Genomic DNA, 24,655 nt, shown 5'->3' with positions numbered 1-24,655 from the left:
ACAATCTTCTTTTTTTTAGGCTGTTGACTTCTCGGTCTTCTTTCTCAATGCTAGTTGTCGGTCTGGGCTTTCGGCTTGGACCTCTCGGTATGGGCTTTCGACTTGGACCTGGATATGACTTGTAGACTCTCACTTCTTTGGGCTAGATTAACTGGATCTCTCGGTTCTTGTTCTCAGTCTCCTCTCACGGATGGGTGTGTATACCTGAAAGGTGCTCCGATGCCAAAGTCAGAATTGGTATTAGTTAATTATCAGACAAATTCACTCTTACTTACCTCTTGGGTTGAACCTCTATTTATAAGGCTCTCTTATTGGGCTTAAAAGTTACCTGAGTCTTTTCTTTTTGCACCTAACATTTTGAAAACACACACTTGTATATTTGGGCCCATCTTATAGGCTTTGCTACAATAACTAATTTAATTTTACTTATTTATTTTTTATATTTAACCTTTCGGCCGAGACTTTCGATACAACCTTTCGGTTCACCTTTCGGCCTAGACAGTACACTTCCCATTTGAAAAGTGTGATTTTACAAAAAAAAAAAAAAACATTGCAATAAAAAAAGTTAAATGAGAAATTCTATAAAACATTCGTTCCAAATACTTTCCAAAAATAATCAGTACTTTAATTTGTTTCATAATATAGTTGATACTTGCAGTTTATAATAAACTATTAATTACTATTTTTTCTATTTTTTTCACATATATTACTTCAATAATTAATAAATAAGTGAAACAAATATAATGAATTTATTAAAAAAACATATAATTTGTCATAATTCTTAATATATATGTAGAAACCTGTAGATAATTTAGAACGAAGTAATAACATGTATTTTTATCGGTTATTTTATTAAAAATAATATAAAATATGCAATCCATGATTTTATTTAATAATTTGGTCTTCTAATTATGTATTTTTTTCATCCCATCAGGAGAATAGTTTAAGCTTTGCGTAGATTAAAAATAAAAATAATGGCATTTTTTTTTACTGAAATAATACCGTTTTTTCAATAGTGCATTCTACCTTTCTTCGGCTTCAACTTTCTTCTTGGCAAGCTCAGCCTTCTTCGCCTCAATCGTCGCCAACTCTCCTTTTAAAGTTTGTTGGGCCTTTTCAGCCGCAACATTGTCTTGGTGTATTTTTTTCTTAAGAGCTTTCATCGCCTCTAATGTTTTCTTCAACGAACTAGCAAACTCGACCAGTTCATTATTTTTTTTGGTCACCACTGTAGTGGTTCTTTTCCAAGAGTTTGACTGACCACTAGCGGCCAACTCTATAACTCCACCCACTCTGCGACCAAGTTGTTGTTGGAACGACTGCTAAGATACTCTCATCTTTCGGAGTCATGTCAATTTGAACACCCGACACCACCTCCAACAAGGGGCTCAACATGGATGGTCGTCTGGCAGATGGCCCTGCTTCTACATTAAGTCGTGCCGTTTTGGCCGGTCGACCGCGTTTTTTGGCCACATGAGGAGCAATGGCTTGCAGAGGCACCATGTTGATCGACATGACCGAATTCTCCTTCCTGACCGCCTCAAAGCTAGTTATCTTCTTATTAGCCATTTGGCGTCTTAAGTTGGTCATGAGGTTCCCCAAAGATGGATCCATCTGAGTCATGATAGTTGCAAGACAATGAATTAAACACCATAAGCATGATGAATACGACCACATACATAAGAAATTTACATACCAGTAAAATTCGTCTACCTTTCGGACGACCCGTACAAAGCTACCAACTCCTGGGTAGGCAACTTATATGGGAGTTGATCGAAGACAACTAAACTACCTAATTCAGAGGTGACATCGATGACCACAGTGAGGCTGCAATTTGACTAGGATTTCGAGTCCAATGAAAAGAAAATTTTGTTTGACCCTTAGTGTTATAAAAGTAATATCGGCTCCTAGGCTCAAAAATATTTTGAAGTACTTTTCTTTAAAAAAATTATAAGAGGTAGTGAACACCACAAACTGAACACTCCCTGGTCGACTCGACAAAGACAACCTACTAATTGGAGTACCTAGATGGGAATTGTAGTAAAATAAAAACTATTGAGGTGTGAGAATAATCTTAAATATATCACAAATTATCCTAAACGCCTAAAGAGATGCCCACGAGTTGGGGTGCAATTGGATCGACGCCACATTGAGGATTCGAAGAACCCCCATAATGAAGTAATCAAAAGGAAGGGTTATGTGTAAATCATGGAAAACCGTATTATAGACAAAAAGGAAATCATGGGGCGCATTTTCTCGCCCATGTCAGACTCAGTCGGTGTAGCCACAAATATCAGTCATCAAAGCGTCTAAGGGAGCATCGGGTTTTATTAAGATACTTTGGATAAAAATTTATCCAAAGCGTTAGAATCCCTATAAGAGGTGAGAATTTTCAACACACGCGAATTGACTAATTCATAACATGAACCTTCCGACCTCCGATTGACGGAATGGTCCGAGTTACTAGTCTATCCCGTACTGCCAAATGCAGTACAAGTAACCTCAGAAGACTCGATATCAACCACATTATTCGAAAAATCAAGAGAGGAAGACATTAATGACCTGAGAATACTACAACTAAAGAAGAAAACTGGTAGACTCGGCACTCGGGGCAAATGGCACAAGTTCTATAAGCAACAAAGAAAGCGTAAACCCTGTCACATTCAAATGATGCCCTATTTATAGGAAACCAAACAGAATAGAGGTTACCACGTCTTCCATTAGAAGCTGTCGGATCTATTTCCATCAAATGGTTAATACCACTCGGCATACGAATCGACACAAAATCTCCACTTCAAACTTATCTTATTAAACAATGCATATCAAAACGACGGTTTTTTTCCTAAAAAAAAGCAAACGTTACATTCCTGCCAAGTATTAAATGCTTCCAATGGTCACATCTCGCCTCGAGAACTCCGTCAGTTATCTTCGGCTCTTCATAAATTAATCTCTTCAAGCCTGGGGGTAAGTGTACCGGTCGGTACCGGACAAGTCAATCTCAGTAACATATAACATAACGAATATAATATAATAAATAAATAACAGCTAACACTAACATTGAATGAGTCAATGCACATTCCAAAATATCCAGAAAATATCTTCCCTAAGATTAAGGAACCACTCAGTTAACAACTAATCTCTAGCTCATTAAAGCCAAAAGTCCACGAAATAATACTGTAAATAGAGCTCTCAAAAAATATAATAAGGTAATTTTTCATTTACTAAAATATACCTAAAATATACTTCATACAACACATTATTCAAAGTAATTCATTTGTTTATACTTTATTATTTTTCTATTAATAAACTCATTTATTCAAAAATATAAAAAGTATCCATAGTTTATTAATTATTATCTATCTAATAATAAACTTATTTAATCCATTTATTACAAAAATGTAACAAAAACCATTGTTTACTAATCTATCTATTAATAAACTCGTTTAATTCATTTATTACAAAAATATAAAAAATCAATTGGATTAACTTCATTTCTTCAATTTTATGTATTATTAAAATCTATCCATTATTTATTTTTCAAAATTCAATGAATTCTCATATCAATAATTATTTGATCAAAATTAATCCGACTGATATTTTCTCATAATTTTTTTTTAAAATGTATTTTTAAATTTGGTTCACAGTTTTTTCAAAAAAAATATCCAAAATATAGTTTTAAAATATTTTAAAACATATTATTTCTAAGGATGATAATTATATAAAAAAAAAATACATTCAACTTCATGCAACCTAGATTAATTTGGTATGACATAGTCAGACCATACAAAACTTGGTAGACCGTTTTGGGTTAGTGAATGTCTTAATTTCTTTTTTCTGAGTTTTCCTAAGAAAACACCTTCTTATAAATTTTATTCCAATGAAAAAGTCTTATAAAATTTATACTTTAATTAATATTTTATTTGATGGTTGATGTATCCAAGATAAAAAAACATTTTTTTATTATTGTGATAATCTATTTAAGACATTTTAAATTTTATACCATGACAACAAAGCTGATTAGGAAAATCAAATTATAATCTTAATCAGGCTTTATAAAATTTTAAATATAATGTTGTGTATGACTAAGATAATAAAGATGCCTTATTAATAGTATTAAATTAAATGACATAAACCATTATTTCCGTTGGTTTTGATAACCACAACAAATTCAAACTGCACATTTTAAAAAAAAAAGACGAAAAAACTAACCATTTTAATCACATCCTTTAATTACGTAACTATACCATAATATTACAGTATTTTTACTTTTTACTTATGAATGTAAAATATTATTTAAATAAAAGTCAACTACGTAGAAATAAATTAAAGGGAGAGTTTTTTTTTCTTTTTTCCTCATTAAAACTCACTGATTTATTTTGACATTATGACAAACATGTTATTGAATAGATATTAAATGATTACACAGTTAAAATGAATAATCCCAATTGCTATAACTCTATAAGTATGGTTGCAATAAGCATTGGAGAATTGCACCAGTTGATCGATCATATTTGAGTATGGAGATCTTTCTTTCTATTATTACTCTCATTTTTATATCTTCTTTCTGGGTTTGTGGAGCAGTGGATTGTGGTGGCTCGCAAATTTCAAGCACCATCACAGTTGATAAATCAAACAAATCATCAGATTTCACATCATTGCAAGCTGCCATTGATTCAATATCACCAAACAACACTAAATGGGTCAAAATTCAGATAAATGCTGGCACTTACAAGTATGTTATTCAACATAAAATTACTATCTCTTCCTCCTCTATTTTCTTTTCTTTTGTTATAATTCTGAACTGATATTTTCCACTGTTCTGAAAACAAATTTTTCTAAAGTGAAATTATTTATGGTGTGTGTAGAGAGAAGGTTAAAATCCCAGTGAATAAGCCATGCATCTTTATACAAGGCCGAGGGAAAGATGTTACCACCATTACATTTGATGACCACGTGGCACCAAATAGCAGTTCAACATTCACTTCCTTTTCAGACAACTTTGTTGCATCAGACATTACTTTTCAGGTATAAATATGTTCAAAACTCTAATTTTCATTCATTAATATTATATATTAAGAAATAGATTTTAAATTTATTTGTCAAATAAATTCAAAATAATTATGATAATATATAAATTCAATATAAACTCAAAATAACTCTTATAAAAATTTATAAGTAAATTTTAAACTTAATTCAATCTAATAAAATAGATTTACACTCATATATTATAAAATATCTTAATCTCTAATTAATCAATATTATTCCTTAATTAACTTGTACATAATTTCATGTGCTTTTTCCCTAAAAATTTTCTAAAAAGAAAATAACAAAAGCTTGACCTTTTCTTACAGAAATCAAGGTAAACATTGGTCAGTCAATCAACTGGTATATTTTTCATAGTTAGCACTTTTTCTTTTCACTAATTTTATATTTTGATTAATATTTATTTATAAAATATACTACTTTCCGTTTGAAATTTGTCAATGTTTTGTTTAAATAAGTTGTTAAAGAGATAAAGAGTTAAGGGTTTGTGTGAATTGAGATGGAATGAAAAGAATAAAAGAAATGAGGAGAGGAATAGAAAAGTTTCTACTAATTATAGTTAATATGGTTAAAACATTTTTATTTGTTATTATATATTATATTATTATTTATTTATTTATTTGTAAATAATATGATTAAAATATTTTTAACTTTTATTATATATTATATTGTTATTTGTTTATTATAATAAATATAAATAAAATGCTAATAAAAAATAATTTATTATATTAAATGCATTATTAATTATTATTTAATATCATTAATATTGTGTTTTTATATTTATATACCAAAACTTAATCAGCTATATCTTCAGTATAATTAATTATAGGGATGGCAAACTGGGGCGGGCCGTGCGGGCCGGTCTGCAACCCGTTGGTAAAAAACGCGGGACGGGCTGACCTTTTCAACCTGCTAACCCACATTAGTCTGCGGCTCGCGCGGGTCAACAGCGGGCGGGTTGGCCCGCTAACTCGTAAGAAAAAAAAATTTGCACTTAGCAGCATTAGGACAACGTAATTAGGTTTATGTTTGAAAAAATGGATGAAAGTTCTTCTAAGGCGACATCCAATGTTATTGAAATGGAAGAATGTCAATAATGTTTATGTTTAATGTTTTGGAATTAAGTATTTTTAATGTTTTGGAAGTGGAAAAATAGTGATATTTAATATTTATCTTAATGTTTAATGTTTTGATGTTTAACTATGTTTGAAAAGTAAGAAAAAAAAATTTAGCTTTGATAGTAATAAATATATAGGTTTAATTTGATAATTTTTTAAGAACAAAATGTAAAAAAAAATCTAAAAAAAATGCGAGCTGCCCCGCAAACCCGCGGACCAGCTCTTATGCAGGACGGGGCGGAAATTCTAGTCCACAATAACTTTGTGGGGCGGGCCAAACGCGGGGCGGGTCAGTGCGGGATGGGCTGGCCCGCTTTGCCACCCCTAATTAATTATATTGTAATACATAAAACATAATTAATTATATATATATATATATATTTCTACTAAAATCTTCAGAAAAATAAATTATGCTGCAATTTTTTTCTTAAATTGTTTTTCTTTCTATTTAAACGGTAAATTAGTCGCTTTTTGTTTGCGAGATCCAGAGTACTAAAAAAAATGCTATGGACGTATTCTTTAACACAATTTTCTGACATATTTTCTTCCATTTTTATAGGTTTTTATAAATTTTAATCAATATTTTTACTAATCTGGATATATTTTTCTTTTGCCTTAATTCTGAGATATATTTTTCTTTTGCATTTTATCTGGCTTCCACACTCTTCATCTATTTTTGCTTTTTCTTCGAAACAAATCATTATAGTGTTTTTGGATATGATATATATGGATATAAATCTATTCTGTAAATTGATTTTATAAGTTTAAATTAAATTTAAAATTTATTTTTTAACATTTTAAAGTTATTTAGAATCACGTTAATTTATTAAATTATCTATTAAATTATTTATAAATATATAATTTTACACATAAATTAACATATTTTCAATATGAGAAAATATACTTAAAAAATTAGTTTAAAAATAAATATAAATAAATACAAATTTCATATTATAAACCAATTTTATAAAATTAAATTAAATTACAAATTCACTTTTAATAGTACTATCTATGGTGTATACATGTAATGATATGGAAGATACACCAAACAATAAATATTATGTTTCACTGTGCATCAAACATTAAAACAATTCTTATTATTGAATTGGTATATATATCTTGTTTATGTCTTTTTTATAAAAATTGAAGTATCCTAAAAAAAATACTTGTATTCTACTTTTTCATCGTCAATTAAAAAAAACATTGAATTGTGATATCAATAGCTTCTTTTTTTGTGTTCAGAACTCGTACGGTTTGCAAATACTGGAAGATTTGCGAAATCATAAGATAAGCTTTGATGGGATAAGGGCTCCAGCATTGGCCGCAAGAATATCTGGAGACAAAAGTGCATTTTTCAATTGTGGTTTCGTTGGTTTCCAAGATACTCTTTGGGATGAATTAGGTCGTCATTACTTTCAAGGTTGCATGATTGAAGGTGCAGTGGACTTCATATTTGGTGATGGACAATCCTACTACCGGGTACTTGAGATTGATCTTTTGATAAGAAAGATTTTCACATCACTCACATTGATTAACCAATTAATTGAATTCATTATAGGATTGTGTGTTGAATGTGACTGCCCTGGGTTCCATAACCGCACAAGCACGCAAGTTAGACAGTGAGCCAACTGGTTTTGTGTTTGCAGGAGGTTCTGTGATTGGTAGCGGTACTAGTAACTCGTTACTGGGGAGAGGGTATCGTCCTTGTTCTAGAGTTATCTTTTATAAAACAAACCTTGGAAGTGTGGTTCGACCTGCAGGATGGGATGCTTGGACCTCCAAAGACGACGTGTATGATCCATCTATTCATTCCTTTACCATTATATCATCACTCATATATACTTATATTATAGTGTTTATGCACTTATATTATAGTGTTTATGCAGGAGTTGCCTTTTCTACTCTGAGATTCTGTGTTCAGGACCAGGTTCTGGAACTTCCCAACATGTTCCTTGGGAAAAGAATTTGACTCTCACTCAATTTGCCCAAAATTATTCCTTGAAAGTCTTCATCAACTCAGATGGATGACTCTCCAATTTACCACACAAGACAGAATGACATCTTCTCTTCAAATTTTAGACACCTTTTTTCATGCAAAACACATTACTTTAAGGCCTTTTCTCCTTATGTTTTAATCTACTACTTTTAGATTTATAATGCTTGAAGGGATCGCAAGTACGCGTAATTTCACCTTTTTTTCTTTCATTTTCTGCTCGCACTAACTTTTTAACAAGGTTGATATTTATTTACTTGTTGTTTAAGTTCGATTTAGAAGAAGATTCATTCATTTTTTTCTTTTCGCTCAATCTAAACCAAATAAATCTAAATTGAAATCAAACGAGTTGAACCGGTGGGCTTGAATATTGGCCCAATTTGTGCGGGTGGGCTCATTGGAAAGTGACTGGGCCTCCACCAAGCACCAGTGTTAGTGTGTGGAATCCTGCAGTGCTACATGGCACTTTTAATCACGGCTTATTAGCAAGTGAAATCATGAACCAAACACGCTAAGAGGAAGCGAAAAAGAGTGCGCAACGATAAAACGACGCTGCCACGTGGCTGCTAAAAAATTCTCTTGCGTAATAGTCTCAAAAAAGAAGTAGGGAGAAAAAATGTCCACACAAAAAACACCAGTTGCAGTCTCTGCTAGAGCGCACGCGACGAAAGTTCAGGCTAAGACCCAACAACATTCCAAACACCTCTTACAGATAAGGTGTTTGCGAAATATCCCGTAATAATCTCATTCACGACTCCACCAAAGAAAAGAGTGTTGTTTGGGGATGAGCATTGAGGCAAAAGGGGTTTCTTCAACGTAGTGATTTTGGGACTGCAACTGCATGAGTTGGATAAATACGAGGAAGATTGGTAGCTTGAAGTTCTACAAGCTGCAACAGCTATGGCTATTGCTACGGCCTCCCTCTCTTTCCATTTTCGCAAATTCCCCATTCCTCACACTCCTTCATTTTCAATCCGCCATCGTCTCCCTCCTGGCCCAGGGTTCAATCTCTGTTACCCCCGTGCCTCTCACAGGTCAATAGTCCTCCCTCGTTGAATGAAATTGAAATTGAAATTGAAATTTCAAATTTGCATTGCGAATTAAATGTTAATGGATGTTCGTTTTCTCTCTGTTTGATTGGTTTTAGATTTTTGTGTCTTGGTTCCAAGTGTTCGCTGACGGATACTGATGTGCATTTGGATCATGTGACCGCCGATGAGGATGAGGGTCAGGGAAGAGGGGTGGTTGAGCCTCTCTGTCCGGTGCCATTTGTTAAACTCAAAACTGATATTCTTGAGACTGAATCTTTGAACTTGCTCTCTGAAGCCACATTTGTAGATACTCTCTTGACGACATTGCCTGTAGGTTTGTTTTACTGAGTTTGAGGGTGTTGTTAATCATTGCTCACTGTTTCTCATCTTCCGATGGTGTGTTGTTCTGCAGGTTTTGTCCGAGGAGGAGCAACATGCCCTTTCAGCTACTCCAGCCCACCCGGTTGGGTTACATGGTGGGTTGTTTTCTCACATCTAACTTTCGCGACCAACTTTGGTAGACCGCAACTAAGGCGATTTTCCAAACAACTAACTAGAGTTTTCTCTCTTGAGCAAAAATTCCCTAATATACTGTTGGAATGGAAAGCATTAAATAACTGTCTATTGCGTGGGTTGGTTTCAATTGATTGATATTGACATGGCTATTCTTCGGTTTCATATGGCCTCATGAATCATCTTTAACCTCAAAAGTACTGACATCACAATGTCGTGAATACAGTTTCTTACAGTTATTATCTTTATTGAGGTGAACCGAGCCCGTCTCGAATTTTGTTTGATGTCTATCTTGTCCAATGACTTTATTTTTTTCCATTTATACTCATTGATGCTGTGCTGTTGAATCATCTAAGCTGCTCTCAACTTAAAGATTATATATTTTCAGCTTTCTATGCTAGTTGCATAGCTGCAAATGTAGTGGAGCAGCTTTGGAATTTTGCTTGGCCTTCTGCCATTGCCTTGATTCATCCAAGTCTTTTGCCGGTTGCTGTGATGAGTTTCTTCACCAAAGTGACTATAATTGTTAGTGGTCCCTTGGTTGGCCAAGTTATGGATCATTTTCCAAGAATGTATGCATATAATTGCTTAACAGTCGTTCAGGCAAGTTGTTTGATAATCTATATAAAATAAAGGAAGATCGAGCTCTTTTGTATAAGGGATCATTCTTCTATTTTTTTTTTCAGGCAGCAGCTCAGTTACTATCTGCGGCAATGATTATTCACGCCCATTCTGTGCGACATACTTCATTGTCTAGTCTGCTTCTGCGTCCATGGTTTTTCGTATTGGTTTCAGCTGGGGCTATTGAGAGGCTGTGTGGTGTAGCTTTGGGAGTTGCAAATGAGCGTGACTGGGTTGTGTTGGTATTGTCATTCTGATTCATTTGGATCTTCCTCTGATCTCTTGAAATGTGATTTGTTCCCTTAAAAATTATGTTCAAGTTAAATCTTGTTCTGATACTCATTGGCTTCTGTACACAGTTGGCAGGAGTGAATAGGCCTATTGCACTTGCACAGGCAAATGCTGTTCTAAATCGAATTGATCTCCTGTGTGAGGTAATTATTTGTTTTATTTCTGTTATATTTGCCTTAAGTTGATTGGCTAGCTTATAAATTTCCATGTGTTACAGAGCTTGCTACCATTCCATTTGAGTGAAATATTCAGAAACTGTCTTATGAAATATTAATTATATTATTTGTCTTGGAAACTTAGGAAATGTTTGTATGCAGATAGCTGGGGCATTGCTCTTTGGATTCCTTCTTTCTAAATTTCATCCTGTAATCTGCTTAAAAGTTGCTTCTGGCTTAATGATGGGGCTTCTGCCAGTCACAGTAATTTCTCTGTCTTTCTTCTTGATCAATAACATCCATAGTTTGCAAGCGGAATTCATTTTCACTCTCCATTCTTAATTTGCAGATTATTTTCACTTATTTAACCAACAAACTTTCTACCGGTGTTCTTGATAGACCTAATCCTTCACAAACCTGTTGCAGAACATTAAATGAAGATTCTGGAACAGATGCTAATAGTATAGGTATACTATTCTTTCTTTTGAGAATTATCCTTCTCTGAGTATCTAAAATATACTTACTTCCATCTGCTGGAAAACCAGTTTTTAAAGGTCTGGAAGCCATCAAGCTTGGCTGGAAGGAGTATCTGGGTCAACCTGTTCTTCCTGCAAGTCTTGCATGGGTGCTCCTCTACTTTAATATTGTTCTCACGCCAGGCAGTTTGTTGACCGCATTTTTAACACAGCGTGGTATGTGACAATTTTCTCCATAGTACATTTTTTATCTGGGGAAATTTCTTTCGCATAAAACACGTAATTTGTTGCATTAGCAATATAGTGAAGCACCTGACTTTTCAAAATCTTCCATCTATCATGAACTCATAATTAGCGGGGTTTATCTATTTGTTTAATATGACAAACATTTCATACCTTATATTAGCTTTGATTAACATAGTCTATGCCTCGTTTTCTTATTTTTTACTCTTTTCAGTGATTACATTTGTCATCTTTCGTAAATGGAGTTTTTTTAATTGACGTCTTTTAATACTGTTAAAATATTAAATTATATGCTGTGTAACAAATGGTAAAAAATGCAGAAGGGAAAAGGTAGCAGGTTTTGATGTGAGGTTCATTGTTGTAATCTCCGCAATTGTTTTAAGCATTAATCATTGTTTCATAATTAGACCAATAATTATTGACATTGTGTAAATTATTTTTTCTGCATTTTATTCTTTATTTTAGGGTTTGGGGAATAATTTTTTGGTATTATTATTGCTGGGTCATGATTTTCTTTTCAATATTTCTGCAGGCTTACATCCATCTATCATAGGAGGATTCAGTGGAATGTGTGCTTTCATGGGTGTTGCTGCAACATTTGTGTCTTCTACTCTGGTCGAGCAATTTGGCATTTTAAAGGTTTGTTCTCTATCTTTAAAACTTTAATTTTGCAAATGGGAAATTTGGAGCATTTTTTTTAAAGATTTTTTTCTCTCTGTACCAGGCTGGGGCAGTTGGGCTGGTATTTCAAGCTGTACTTCTCAGCATAGCTGTTGCTGTATACTGGAGTGGATCAATTTCTCATCAGAGCCCTCTTCTTACTTTCTTATTTTTGATTGTAAGTCACTAAAGTATTAAGTGTCTGAACCTTTATTAATATAAGATGGGGACAGGATACCAGTTTTGAAAAAAGTTGCAACAGGTCATTGAATATCTGTTAAAATAGCAGAAGTTGGTATGAGCGGCAGGAGAGAAAACACTCAGAAGATGTCCCAAATTAAAACATTTTTTTATTTTTGGAAATTTTCAGACTTTGGATTTTTCATGTGAAATGAACTTTTGTCAAATTTGTTCTTACTGAATTTTGTTAACGTAACTGTTGTGCTTCTGTCTGGGCAGATTTTATCGCGGTTAGGACACATGTCATACGATGTTGTAGGGGCACAGATTCTCCAAATAGGAATCCCATCATCCAAAGCAAATCTCATTGGGACGACAGAGATTGCTGTTGCTAGTTTGGCGGAGTCCATAATGCTGGGTGTTGCAATAATTGCAAATGATCCCTCTCATTTTGGATGCTTGGCCTTGTTGTCTCTTCTATCAGTTCTTGGTGCAGCATGGATGTTCTGTAGATGGCTGTTGAATCCAACAGATGAACAAAAAAACCTCTTTTCTTTTCTATGATCCTCAGTTTGATAAATATGTAAGTATCCCTTGTATATATTGTTTGTTGTTTATGAGTATATTGTTTCTATCTGAACCTGTCTCCTACCATATAAAATGCAACAAAATTGCCCGTTTTCTTATAATCCTCAACTTGCAAGCGTTCCCTGTATTAGTACTTCATCGTTTGGTAACACTATTTTTCTGTCTTATTGTCTAGCAGTATTTTTCTGTCTATTGTCTAGCACTATTTTTCTGTCTTATTGTCTAGAATCGTTCACGAAGTGCTGGCCCTTGTCTAATGTTTTCTTACGCAATGACACAAAAGTTTGGTGGGGGGACCATCTGTGGTGCTTGTCATATTGTTCTCTTTCTTAGTCCGACATTAACTCATGTAAACCAGGATATAACTGGTTTGGTGTCGTGTTAATAAGAATCATTATGACTAAATTTGAGATTTTGTTATTGGTTGCCTTAGACAGCAAGGGATCCAGTTTATGGACTCTATTAGACATTGGTCTTACAATACTTTATCTAACCATTGTTCTTCTTTCAATGCAGTTTTTCCATTAACTTCCTTAATGCAAAGGCTGTTGGACGTGGACAAGAACCAAAATATAGTATGATGAGTGATTTATCCACTTAATACATGGAAGCTTAAGGTGCTTTCTTCTCACCTAGCCGGTGATATTCATTGTATGAACAAACAGATGGCTTTGCCTGTATGTAGTTCCGTAAATGTGTAAACATGCCTTTATATTATATTAGTGTACATGAGAAATTTAATTAGCTAGGTGCCTTAGTTTCAACACAAAAAAATGCTTTGCAAAGCATTTATTCATTTTTAAATTCTTTAAAAATCTGAGTAGACTTGTCCGGCGATTTTGATAGGGTTTAATGATTCTTGGTGAAATTTCACGGAATACAATTCTTCTGTCCAATGTTAAATATGATTTATTTTTTTTTGTTTAAAAGTGGTTTACCTTGATCTCTTTAAAATAATTATACTTCAAAATAAATTGCATTTTAAGGTAAATATATTGCTAGATGAACTGAGACTGAAATTAATACTAAATATGTTAAAATAGTTTTTCTATAGTCAATGATTGACGATAAAATATTTTGATGTTTAATTTATTTTTACTTCACTCTATGGAAAAAGGATTTGCTGTACTTTAAAATATATTATGTGCTGTATGTAAGATATATAATAATTTTAGTTAATTAAAAATAAAGGATTGATATTTATTTTAGACAATCAATCAGCATTTTCATTCTAACTATTTGTTCTGTTGGGAGATATAAGGGAGGGTCTGGTATATTTTATAACCCACCTTTATGCAGCTTTTTAAAGATCTTTGAAAAAACTATTCTGGTTTTCTATTTAATATCTTCATAAACTAAATCAATTGAATCATTTTTCCACTAAGTAAAATATTAAATATCACCCAAAATAAAATAAAAATCTCAATATTTCTTTCTTCTTAAACCCTAAACTTTAATCATCCTATATCCTTCGAATTTGATCAATTTTGTGCTTTTAACATTACTTTATTAAAGTTGAAAATCAAAATAATAGAAAGTTGCAGAGTTTGATCTAGTTCTTCTATCACCTACAGTCTGATCCAAGCAAACACACAAGTGTTTTTCCTAATGGCCTAACCTAGATTCTCCAGAGAAGATATCTGTTCATGAAGTGTGACCTCCATAGCAATCACATCTCTTTTACTATATTTTTCCCTGTATCTCTTTTCCCTTTCTTGGAAAGTTGATAGTCCATTATTGAGAATGAAAAAGGTGCATTCCAGTGTTCACTGTTCCCTTTTATTAAACAACTGCAATATTTCAACCTCTTTCCCTGGAAAATGGAAATGATTGACACACACTCTCTGAACAAAAACAATTCTTGTGTTCAGAAAGACTCATGACTTGATGTTTATAATTTATTCATCACAAATGGAAATAAGTTCCTTCCCAACAAATAAAGATAAATATTTATTATTATAAAATAAAATTTCATAAGGGAGAAACAGAGTGAATCTTAAAACTAAATGGGCTTTGTAGGTTCATTAGCAAAGGCCCAAAGTTGTTTAGGTTTTCAAATTGTTTTGTTACGTGCCGTGTTGACGCCGTTATGTTACGTATGTTATATATGTTACGGATGTTGATTGATTATTATTGACGTGAGAAGGAAGAATATATTGCATCAGTGGACGGCACGTATCCATCACGGTGGGCCCCTTACTTCAAGAATGGAATCACGTACGTTCAATTCTGTCATGTTTAGTTACTTTTCAACATAAAAATAAAAACTGTAAATTTTATATTTGTGAAAATCATATAATATAACTTTTTTTTCAAATCATAAAAAATAATACTTTACATTTATTTATGTTTGGTTGTGGTGAAATAACATTTTTCTGTTTTTAATAAAAAAATGGTCTCACAAGTGTTTGTTAGCATGTGACATAAATAAATAGAAAAAAGAGAGTGGAAATTTGGTGAGGTCAAGTTGCTATGAATATTCAGGGTTTGACTACTTAGTGTGATATGAAAGCAAACACAAGACAGTGGTCAGAGTGTTTAGGTTTCTCAATTTAATACACTAGTTTTAAAAACAGTCTCAAAATTAACAATTAAATTTTGTACAAGATCTTAAAATTTAAGAAAAATAAATGTTTTGAAATGAAAATTTAAATAATTCTATAGGATAAATAACTCTCCTTCTTTAATTCCAGACACAAAAAGTTGAAGATCAATGAAAAAACACGAGGATTTCTTTTTACAATATACAATGTATTTGACTTTCTATATAGAAAAACGTAAAATATCATTATTTATGTACAAGATAATCAATTAAATTAATATTTTATTAATTTTTAAGTTTTTTGGTATAATATTTATAATGATTATAAATAATTAAAAAATACTATATTAATTTTACTCATTTTCATTTTCTTTCATCTGATGTAAAAGTTGTCATTTTTCACTAATAAGATTAATAATAAGTTCTTCAAAAAAGTTTCAATATTGAAAATATTATTATTTTCTATAAAATATAACATTTTTCAACCTTTCTCTTTCTTGGATTTTTACTTGACAATATTAATCAATTTTTTAATAAAAATTTATACAAAAATTTATTGAATCAGTAGTTTGTAGTTGCTTGTTTAACTTGTCAAACAAAAAATCAAAAGTTGAACATCAACAACCCGGAGGCATGTTAACCAAGTTAGAAATTCCATTGTGAAATTGGAATGATATTTTCAAGTATTTTATCATTTCTTGTCACGTGAGAAAACATGACTCAATGCGATAATGATTGATAGATTAATAAAGACTACACACTTTCTACCCATAAATTTGAAAATTTTCATGTAGAAGTTAAACCATATTCATATAAATAAGATAGTCAGATTACATGGTGTACTCTTCATCATAGTACCAGACAGAGATTTTGTTTAACTTCTAGGTTTTGGTAGATGCTTCAGGAAGCCTTGGGAACACAAACTCAGACGCGGTTTAGCATATCATCCTCAAGCTGACGGAAAATAAGAGAGAACTATTCAATCCTTAAAGTATTTGCTTAGAACTTGTGTATTTAATCATTTTGTCAATTGGGATTAAATCTTACCTTTGGTAAAATTCACCTATAGCAGGCTAAATAATCGACAAACTTCTAATAAGTTAACGATTTAAAAATAACTATTATGTAATATATTCATGTAAGTAAACAATCAAAACATTTCAATGCATATCTATTATGTAATATATAATAAATAACATACAATCAAAACATCTTTTGACCAACACTTGTCAGTCACATTGTAGCGAGTCACTTTGTCGGTACCCCCGATTAACCCAACTACTCCACCCATAAGGTAGGATTAATGTTGACCCATCCCAATTTGGTATACTTTATTGTAGTCTCAGGGCATGCCTCTAGTATTCATTCATCGACTTCTCATCACTTGATACCTTAGTCTACATGGTCGAGACCACCAATAAAACATGGGAATCCACTCCAACATAGTTTACACTAAATGCAAGTTGTACCTTCTTAGATATCATACATCTTATTAAGGAATCTTAGTAGATCATGTGCACCAACTTCTAGCTCTACTTGATTTCAGATCACTTACCTCAAAGTACAAACACATAATTATCAAATAATATTTGAATTTCACCTTGATTAAAATCCAAAACATCCAACAATTATAGTTGATTTTTGCTTGAGTGACAATTTGATTGTTTGAGGTCCAAAAAGATCCTCAAATCCCCTTCCAATACTCATTCGAGTTGACTTAATTTTCTTATCCAAAATCCTAATTTTCATGATTGTCACTTTATAATATATACTATTTAGTAACTTTCTTTCGTATTATCTTTTAATTAGAAAATAAAAATAATATATTTATTAAATAAAAAAATTAAAATAATTTTTTGTTTTAAAAATGAATTCTCTTTTTAAAGTTTACACGTATGTATATGTATGCATACATTAAAGTTTATTATTTTATATTTTTTAATTAATTACACATAAAATTATATTATTTTAATATAATATATGTTTTCACTAATAACATTAATAGAGGATATTCTCTTTCTAAATATCCTTGGTGTATACAAATTCTTATTATTTTACCTTTTAATTATATTTTTATTTTTATTATCATAAAAATATACATTAATAATATAATAAAACTAATTTTTGCTTTCAACAGAAGATCACTCCTTATTTTATTATTTTACATAATTAAATTTATGTAAAGAAAAAACTTTGACAATTTTACAAGTTAATTAAATATATTGTACTATAAAGCTTTTCATATTATTTTATTTATTTTTTCAAAATATTTTAATTAATTTGTAATAATACGTACATTGAACAAAATTATAACTAATATTTTAAAATATCATATTATAAGAAATTATTCAAGAAAGTATGCATATTTACTTATTATTAGAAAACATAATTTTTATTTAGTATTTATTGAATAATATGATAATGACATTACATCATAAACATGAACATAATATTATTATTGAAATCTACATCAATATTTTTATATTTAAATTAATTGTATAAATTATAATAAAAAATTTGAAATTATTATAATAGGATAAAATGTTTTTTTTGAGAGAGTAATATAAAAAATAGAACTACTGGAAAAAAAAAAGTAACCCTTAATAAAATAAAATAAAAAATTTACAGATTTAGTTTATCTAATTATTGATTCACCATTATTGTTTTTTTTTAATATTCCAAAAAATATTATTTTTTTTATTAATTATGAAATAAGTAAAAAATTATCCTATTTCTACAGGTATCACAATTATTTAACTAAGTAAAATATAAAAAAATATTGTTGGAATAATCCATCTCATAAATAAATTGCCCTACCAATCTTATTCTATTCTTTCTTAGGGTTTTGTTTCAATTCTTGGATAATGTATTATAAATTATAATATTATATATTTATATATATTATAGAATATATATCTTATAATTTGTATATTATAAAAATATTAATATGATGTTATTATAAATTAATATTATAATAAATTATGAATTATATATACATTATAAAAAATCAATATAAAATTTATTTGTTTAATACAATTATTTTAAAATTATAGTATATTTATTATACAATTAATTAATTAACTATTTTTATTATAAAAACATATAATTATTAATTAAATATATTTTATTATATCAATACTTATTATAAATTATTATTAATATTTATGAAAATTATAATAATTAAACAAAAATTAATATATTATATTTATAATGTTAAATTAAATAATATATTGATAATACATAATCAATATATAATTATATATTAAAATTATTAATATTTATATGAATAATATTTTTAATATAATCAAATTATATATTATATGAAATAATATATAGAATTTAATTATACATTCAAACTTTCACACATAGGCTTGGTTTTAACTAGAGTACTGATTTATTAACAGACTAATGCTTCAATATATTTTATAAGATTATTTGTTTCCCTTATGCCTTTTCATTACCATAAGTATCTTATTTCATATTTTACTATCTCTAACCCTAATTTATCTGTTACATAATTTTTGCAGAACATCTACAGTCAGATATAATTTCACATAAGTTAGGGTTCTACTGTAATAAAAATTGTGCTTATCATTCTTCAGGTGATGTATGAGGTGTGAACTTTGTCTCGTAAACATGATAAAAAAAGTTTTTTTAAAAAACTGGATCTTTTGGGGTAAACAACTTTCAACACCATTCCATTTTCCCAAAGAAAGAATTACCAAGAAACAAAGCACCTCACTTTCCGAAACAACATGGAAAATAGACATTTCTAGATCTTCACCCCCACATGGGAGTGGACTAAGGAGAGAGATGATGAAACACAGAGAAAAACAATTAAATTAAAGTCTAAACCCTCCATCAATCCCTATAAATCACATTATTTATGAGAAAGAACGTGATGTTTGTTTAGGAAACCAAGTCAAGAGTGCTTTCCCAATTCCCTGTCTGTCAAACCTTGTTATGTTATTATGTCTCAAAGGTCTCAAACCCAAAACACTTCTTCGCCATTCCCAACAAACCTATGTCCCACACTCCATCATTTTCATCTTCATAAAATATGAAAAGCAACAAACTACATTCAAAACAAAAAATAAAAAATTGAAATTATTGTATTTAACAGCAGAAAATAGTCTGTTTAATAAATTTGTTGATTTCAAGGAGAAAACCATTTGGCATCTAAAACTATAAGTTTATTTTAAAAAATAATGAACTTATTTGAAAGAGTGTCTTTTTCACTTGAACAGTGACATTCCATGATATTACACCACTAATTAATGTTGATGAAGCTTATCCAACCAATTAAGGATGGTATTTATGTGTGTTTGTAGTATCATATGACAAAAGTGTCTGAAAATGATTATATCATGCATGTTGATTCCATTACGTCAATGTTAAGAATCAGCTTTCTTCATTTATTTATTTGACTGTTATAGGTTACCAGACTACATATGTATGTGAGTGATGTAACCTTTACAAGAAAAAATTATAATGTTAAATGTGAAGGGTGAGAGAAAAATAATGTTCTTTTCACAACAACCATCTGTTGCTGTTGGTTGCCAGTGATTTGGACTTGAAAGCGCCCATCTTTTCATGTCCATTGACATTGATAGTTGATACATCACTTGGCTTGTTCATGTCTTCTTTTGACTCTCTCTTTCTCTGCTCCTCTTCTCTTCCTCTTTCTTCATCGTTGTCAAGCACTGTGTTTAAGTCTTACTTCAAAGTTTAAACTTACTCAGTCCCCACACACACTCACTCATTGATACAAAGATGGGGTCTCTGGTTTCTGAAACAGCCAAGATGAAAGCAATGTGGTTGTATCCAAAGGTTTTGGGTTATAATCCTTCTGAAAGATGGGGGCATTCTGCTTGTTTCTCTGGGGGGCTCATGTATGTCTTTGGGGTACGAATTGTAAAATCCCTTGTTTATTCAAAATTAATGTGTTTTTTCTTTTTTCATAGTTCCTAGTACTAACTTCTGAGTTGTTTATGATGCTTGTTACTGGGTTGGCCTCATTTATGGTGTCTGAATTTCTCATGAGTCTTGCCTTTTTGGAGCTCTGCCATTTAAGAGATGTGTTACAGTGTCTTCTTCACTACTGGAATTTACATTTTTGTGATGTGCTCATTAATTTCATAAGCTCCTAGTACTTCTTTCTCACCTTCCCTGCTTTATGGCTATCTTTAGTTAATAAACAAAACACTTTCATCTCTGAATTTTAGTTTTTTTCCTAATTTCTCTTGTTCCTTATATTTCTTGGGGACAATTGACTGAATTCGTTTTTCTTTCTCTAATTAGTGAGACAATACGCGTTTGGGAGACCATAAACTTTCTGCTTTCTTAATATAGCTATATACACATTTCGTTTTTCTACTCCTTGTGTTATGTTTCTCAATTTATGGAACATGCAAGAGAAAAGTGCTTAGATGTCTTGGTAATATGAGAACCTCTTAATTATTTGATTAGTTCTTCAGATGAATAATTTAATCATTGCTAAACTCTCAGTTTAACTTGTTAAGCACAATTAAGCTCCCATTATCAAACTAGTTAGCCTTTTCTGTATAGACCACACACCACATATTCTCTACGAAACCTCGAGCTGGATTTCATAGGTGTGTTCAAATGTTAGCTTTAAATTTGTTTCCAAATAACAAAATGTTCCGTGTGTACTCATTCCAGGGATGTTGTGGAGGGCTACATTTCGGAGATGTTCTGTGTTTGGACCTAGTCAAAATGAATTGGAGCAAGCTTGCCACCACGGGTGAAAAGCCAGGCCCTAGAGATAGCCATGGTGCTGTTCTTGTAGGGCATAGAATGATAGTTTTCGGTGGCACCAATGGGTTAAAGAAGGTGAATGACACTCATATATTGGACCTTGTTACCAAAGAGTGGATTCGTCCTAAATGTGAAGGGACTCCTCCTTCTCCAAGGGAAAGTCACACTGCTACTCTAGTTGGTGATGAAAGACTAGTGATTTTTGGTGGCAGTGGTGAAGGTGACGCAAACTACTTAAATGATTTGCATGTTCTAGACCTTCGAACCATGAGGTGGACTTCTCCTCCGGTCAAAGGTGATTTGCCTGTCCCTAGGGACAGTCACAGCACTCTTGCAATTGGGAACAGACTTTTTGTGTATGGTGGAGACTGTGGTGATCAGTATCAGGGCGATGTTAATGTGCTTGACATGGACACAATGACTTGGTCTAAGGTATGGTTTTTCTCCTTTCTCTCATACTTTGTTTTCTTTCTATGCAACTAAATGACCAAAGATCATGTTTCTGGGACTTAAGCAATGGCTTTCTTGCATTTTGATGACAGTTGAAAATTCAAGGCTCTTCCCCAGGAGTCAGGGCAGGTCATGCGGCTTTGAGCATTGGTACCAAGGCAAGTTCTTCTACATTGCATCAGCTTTCACCTCTGCCATTCATTTCTTTTTTTCTGTTATGATGATGCTTAGTTACTTTGCAACTTGGTTTTTACTTAATATGCGCTACTATTTTTAACTTAACAACCATCTCCAATGTAAAATTTCTTGAGAAGTTATTAGTTAGAGGAGGTTTTACATGCCTTTCATTTTACACAAACATCTGATTTTTATGATTAATGGTGCAGTAGAGTAAAGTATTGTGAAAAAAATCTTAAATTTGATGTGATAGGTAATAAGAACCTGCACCATACTATTAACAAGATGAAATTTTCATGATTTTCAGGTGTACGTGATTGGAGGGGTGGGAGATAAACGTTATTACAATGACATATGGGTCTTTGACATCTGCACCTGTTCGTGGGCTCAGCTTGATATTCGTGGTCAACCGCCACAGGGGCGATTTTCTCACACAGCTGTTTTGGCAGACATGGATATTGCCATATATGGCGGGTTGGTTGGTTACCATTTACTACAATTTATTCATTAATAAATGTGAAGTGACAATTCCTATTTTCTTTTCTATTTCCTACTGTGCGTAAGATTTTCTTTCTGATATCTTACAGGTGTGGGGAAGATGAGCGTCCTTTAAACGAGTTGTTAGTGTTGCAGCTTGGAGCAGAGCATCCTAATGGACGTTACAACATTTCCATGTGCAAAGTTTTTGGAACTTATTGGAATCAAGAACAGAGGACCATACCTGGAAGACCTGATACCAACTTGGTACAAAAGCTCGTGTTGATATGTTGTTTCAAGTTCCTGTTCATGTTATGATTTATGTACTGATAATGTGTTTTGAAGCAGAAAACTCCTTGCCTGGAGAACAATATGGAAGCCATAGGAAAATGGACTAATGAAGTTGTGTCGGATAAAGTGCAACCTTGTAACATTAATTCGGGTGGGTTAAGAATTTTTTAACCGAGAAGTTGTTGTATAAAGTTCTGACTAATTTACATGTGACGTTTTATTAACTTGTAACTTGAAAAATATAGTTACATGATACATAAGATTGTTTAGAACTATATCCATAAGCTGGATGATGCAATAATTTCTGCACTTTTACGTGCAAAAGTAGAGAGTGAAGGATTCATTGAGCGAAAGTTGTGATTCCATGCAGGCACTTCACAACAAAAGAGGAAGAGAATTGCTGTGACAAAGGTGTGGGATGTTGAATCAGAACAAGAAGAACATTCTCTTTCACTGTCCCAGCATTCATCTCCTTCTCAATCTGATCAAGAACAGACCCCAGCTCAAAAAGCAAATGTTTCTATCATGGATTCTCAGAGGTATCATTGGTTTAAACAGGTGAATAAAAGTCCAAGCTATTGCCAGCTTGACAATGACTCAAGTAACACCACAGTTATGAAGAATATCACACAAAGAAGTGTTCGTCCCATGAAACATCAACCTAAACAAGAGCAGTATGTTCACATAGATGATGGTAGAAAAGTACCTCGACACACTCAACACCTGGTGGGTCCCTTTACTTTCAAATTTTGGAATACCACTCTGCTGAAATATGTATTATTCTTACTTAATCGTTCTTTCACTTTGGCTACTGCATCCTAGATTGGTGCTGAAGTTCGAGGGAAAGTTGATGGAGCCTTTGATTCAGGTTTACTCATGACTGCAGTTGTTAATGGAAGAGTTTTCAGAGGAGTCTTATTTGCACCAGTAAGCTTCTGAACCTGATTCTTATTTATACTACCTATAGTACCAGCTATGTACCAAAGAAATTTAAGTATCTGTCAACAGGGAGCTGCAGTATTCTCCACATGTGTGGAGCCAAACAGTTCTTTATCACCTTCATTTCCCTCCACTCAAACCTTTATGAACTCAAATGATGTGAGGGATTCTGAGCAAGTAACTAGTTGTTCACGTGCAGAGCCCTGCCATGGCTTCAGGCAACCTGTGCTATCTCAACCATCACCAATAATGAGAAGGACTACTTCTGCATCTTTAGCCAAAGAGCATCAAATGAGGAGTGACCTTCAAGGCTTGGTTTTAACACTTGGAGGGCCTGCAAGTGGTAACCATGCTTGATCCTAGGATGAATTGTTTGGGAGGCTAATAAGGTTCATGTAAATTTAGGAAATAATACTTTGTACTTCAATGGTTATGCATTTGTTGGATCAACCTTGTGTTGTGTAATAGCATTTGGCAACTTATATCCATATTTAATTATGTATTAACCCCAACAGTAATGTTATATTTTTCTACAAACTTTTTACTAATCTTCCTATATAATGTTTAAAAACTCAGAAAATTATGTTTATAAAACTTATACAGAATTTAGAATTGCCTTTATCTAAAAGATTGATTAGTTTTTATAGAAAAATTAAGAATTATTCTTGTTGTATTCAAAATGGCCCTTAGATGGCCGACATGTATAAAAGAATCACTCCGAATCAGAATTCGGACAAACTGTGAAGGAGACTATCACTGAGACAAAACAATTCATTCTCTAAATTTAGCTACTGGAAAATAATTATCACTCTTATATAATAATAGTCTTCTTATACACAATTAAGAGTTTTAAAATAAAAAAAAAATTAAACATATTTATACATTATTTATTCTGTACTAATTTTATATTGTATATTTTACATCACTAAATAAAATAGTTCGATTAATTAAATTAATATATTTATGAAAAACGAAATTAATATTCTAACTTTAATTTTGACTTGTTCTTTTAGTTGCAAAATATCTTGTGAATCATAAGAGGAAGTCGAAGCTCTATGATATGTAAGAGCATGACTAAATTTAAAACTC

At 31.8% G+C, this 24,655-nt stretch overlaps 3 protein-coding genes across 7 annotated transcripts; all 3 read left to right on the top strand.

Moving 5' to 3' along the window:
- The first annotated feature begins 4,517 nt into the window (after positions 1–4,517).
- On the top strand, positions 4,518–8,219 carry LOC137829401 (putative pectinesterase 52). Its single transcript, XM_090304845.1, is given in 5 exon segments — positions 4,518–4,732; positions 4,866–5,025; positions 7,404–7,640; positions 7,720–7,952; positions 8,048–8,219. Coding segments are annotated over 5 exon segments (1,017 nt in total).
- Positions 8,220–8,662: 443 nt separating this feature from the next.
- IREG3 (iron-regulated protein 3) lies at positions 8,663–13,656 on the top strand. Of its 4 annotated transcripts, none has more exons than XR_016523121.1 (13): positions 8,663–9,188; positions 9,302–9,515; positions 9,598–9,661; positions 10,087–10,305; positions 10,389–10,561; positions 10,679–10,753; positions 10,928–11,029; positions 11,192–11,232; positions 11,311–11,457; positions 12,017–12,123; positions 12,209–12,322; positions 12,604–12,907; positions 13,429–13,656. XR_016523121.1 is itself a non-coding variant. In XM_068637215.2 (13 exons), exons 1-12 carry the CDS (start codon positions 9,055–9,057, stop codon positions 12,886–12,888), a joined length of 1,752 nt encoding a protein of 583 aa, XP_068493316.1. In that variant the 5' UTR covers positions 8,663–9,054; the 3' UTR covers positions 12,889–12,907; positions 13,429–13,656. The 4 variants fall into 4 exon arrangements, 1 of the variants encoding a protein (XP_068493316.1); XR_016523123.1 differs by having other exon boundaries at positions 10,911–11,029; XR_016523122.1 differs by having other exon boundaries at positions 10,911–11,029; positions 11,115–11,232.
- Positions 13,657–19,931: 6,275 nt separating this feature from the next.
- LOC137830085 (uncharacterized) lies at positions 19,932–24,054 on the top strand. 2 transcript variants are annotated; one of them, XM_068637213.2, is made up of 9 exons: positions 19,932–20,359; positions 21,137–21,664; positions 21,775–21,840; positions 22,167–22,333; positions 22,447–22,603; positions 22,685–22,778; positions 22,998–23,353; positions 23,450–23,554; positions 23,766–24,054. In XM_068637213.2, the coding sequence occupies exons 1-9, from the start codon at positions 20,228–20,230 to the stop codon at positions 23,814–23,816; spliced, it is 1,656 nt and encodes a 551-aa protein (XP_068493314.1). In that variant the 5' UTR covers positions 19,932–20,227; the 3' UTR covers positions 23,817–24,054. The 2 variants fall into 2 exon arrangements, with proteins under 2 accessions (XP_068493314.1, XP_068493313.1); XM_068637212.2 differs by having other exon boundaries at positions 23,636–24,054.
- The last annotated feature ends 601 nt before the right edge of the window (positions 24,055–24,655 follow it).

This window comes from Phaseolus vulgaris, chromosome 7 (genome assembly GCF_051622355.1).
Source record: "Phaseolus vulgaris cultivar YP4 chromosome 7, ASM5162235v1, whole genome shotgun sequence".
NCBI classification, from domain to species: Eukaryota; Viridiplantae; Streptophyta; class Magnoliopsida; order Fabales; family Fabaceae; genus Phaseolus; species Phaseolus vulgaris.
This window is presented reverse-complemented; position numbering and strand designations above follow the sequence as displayed.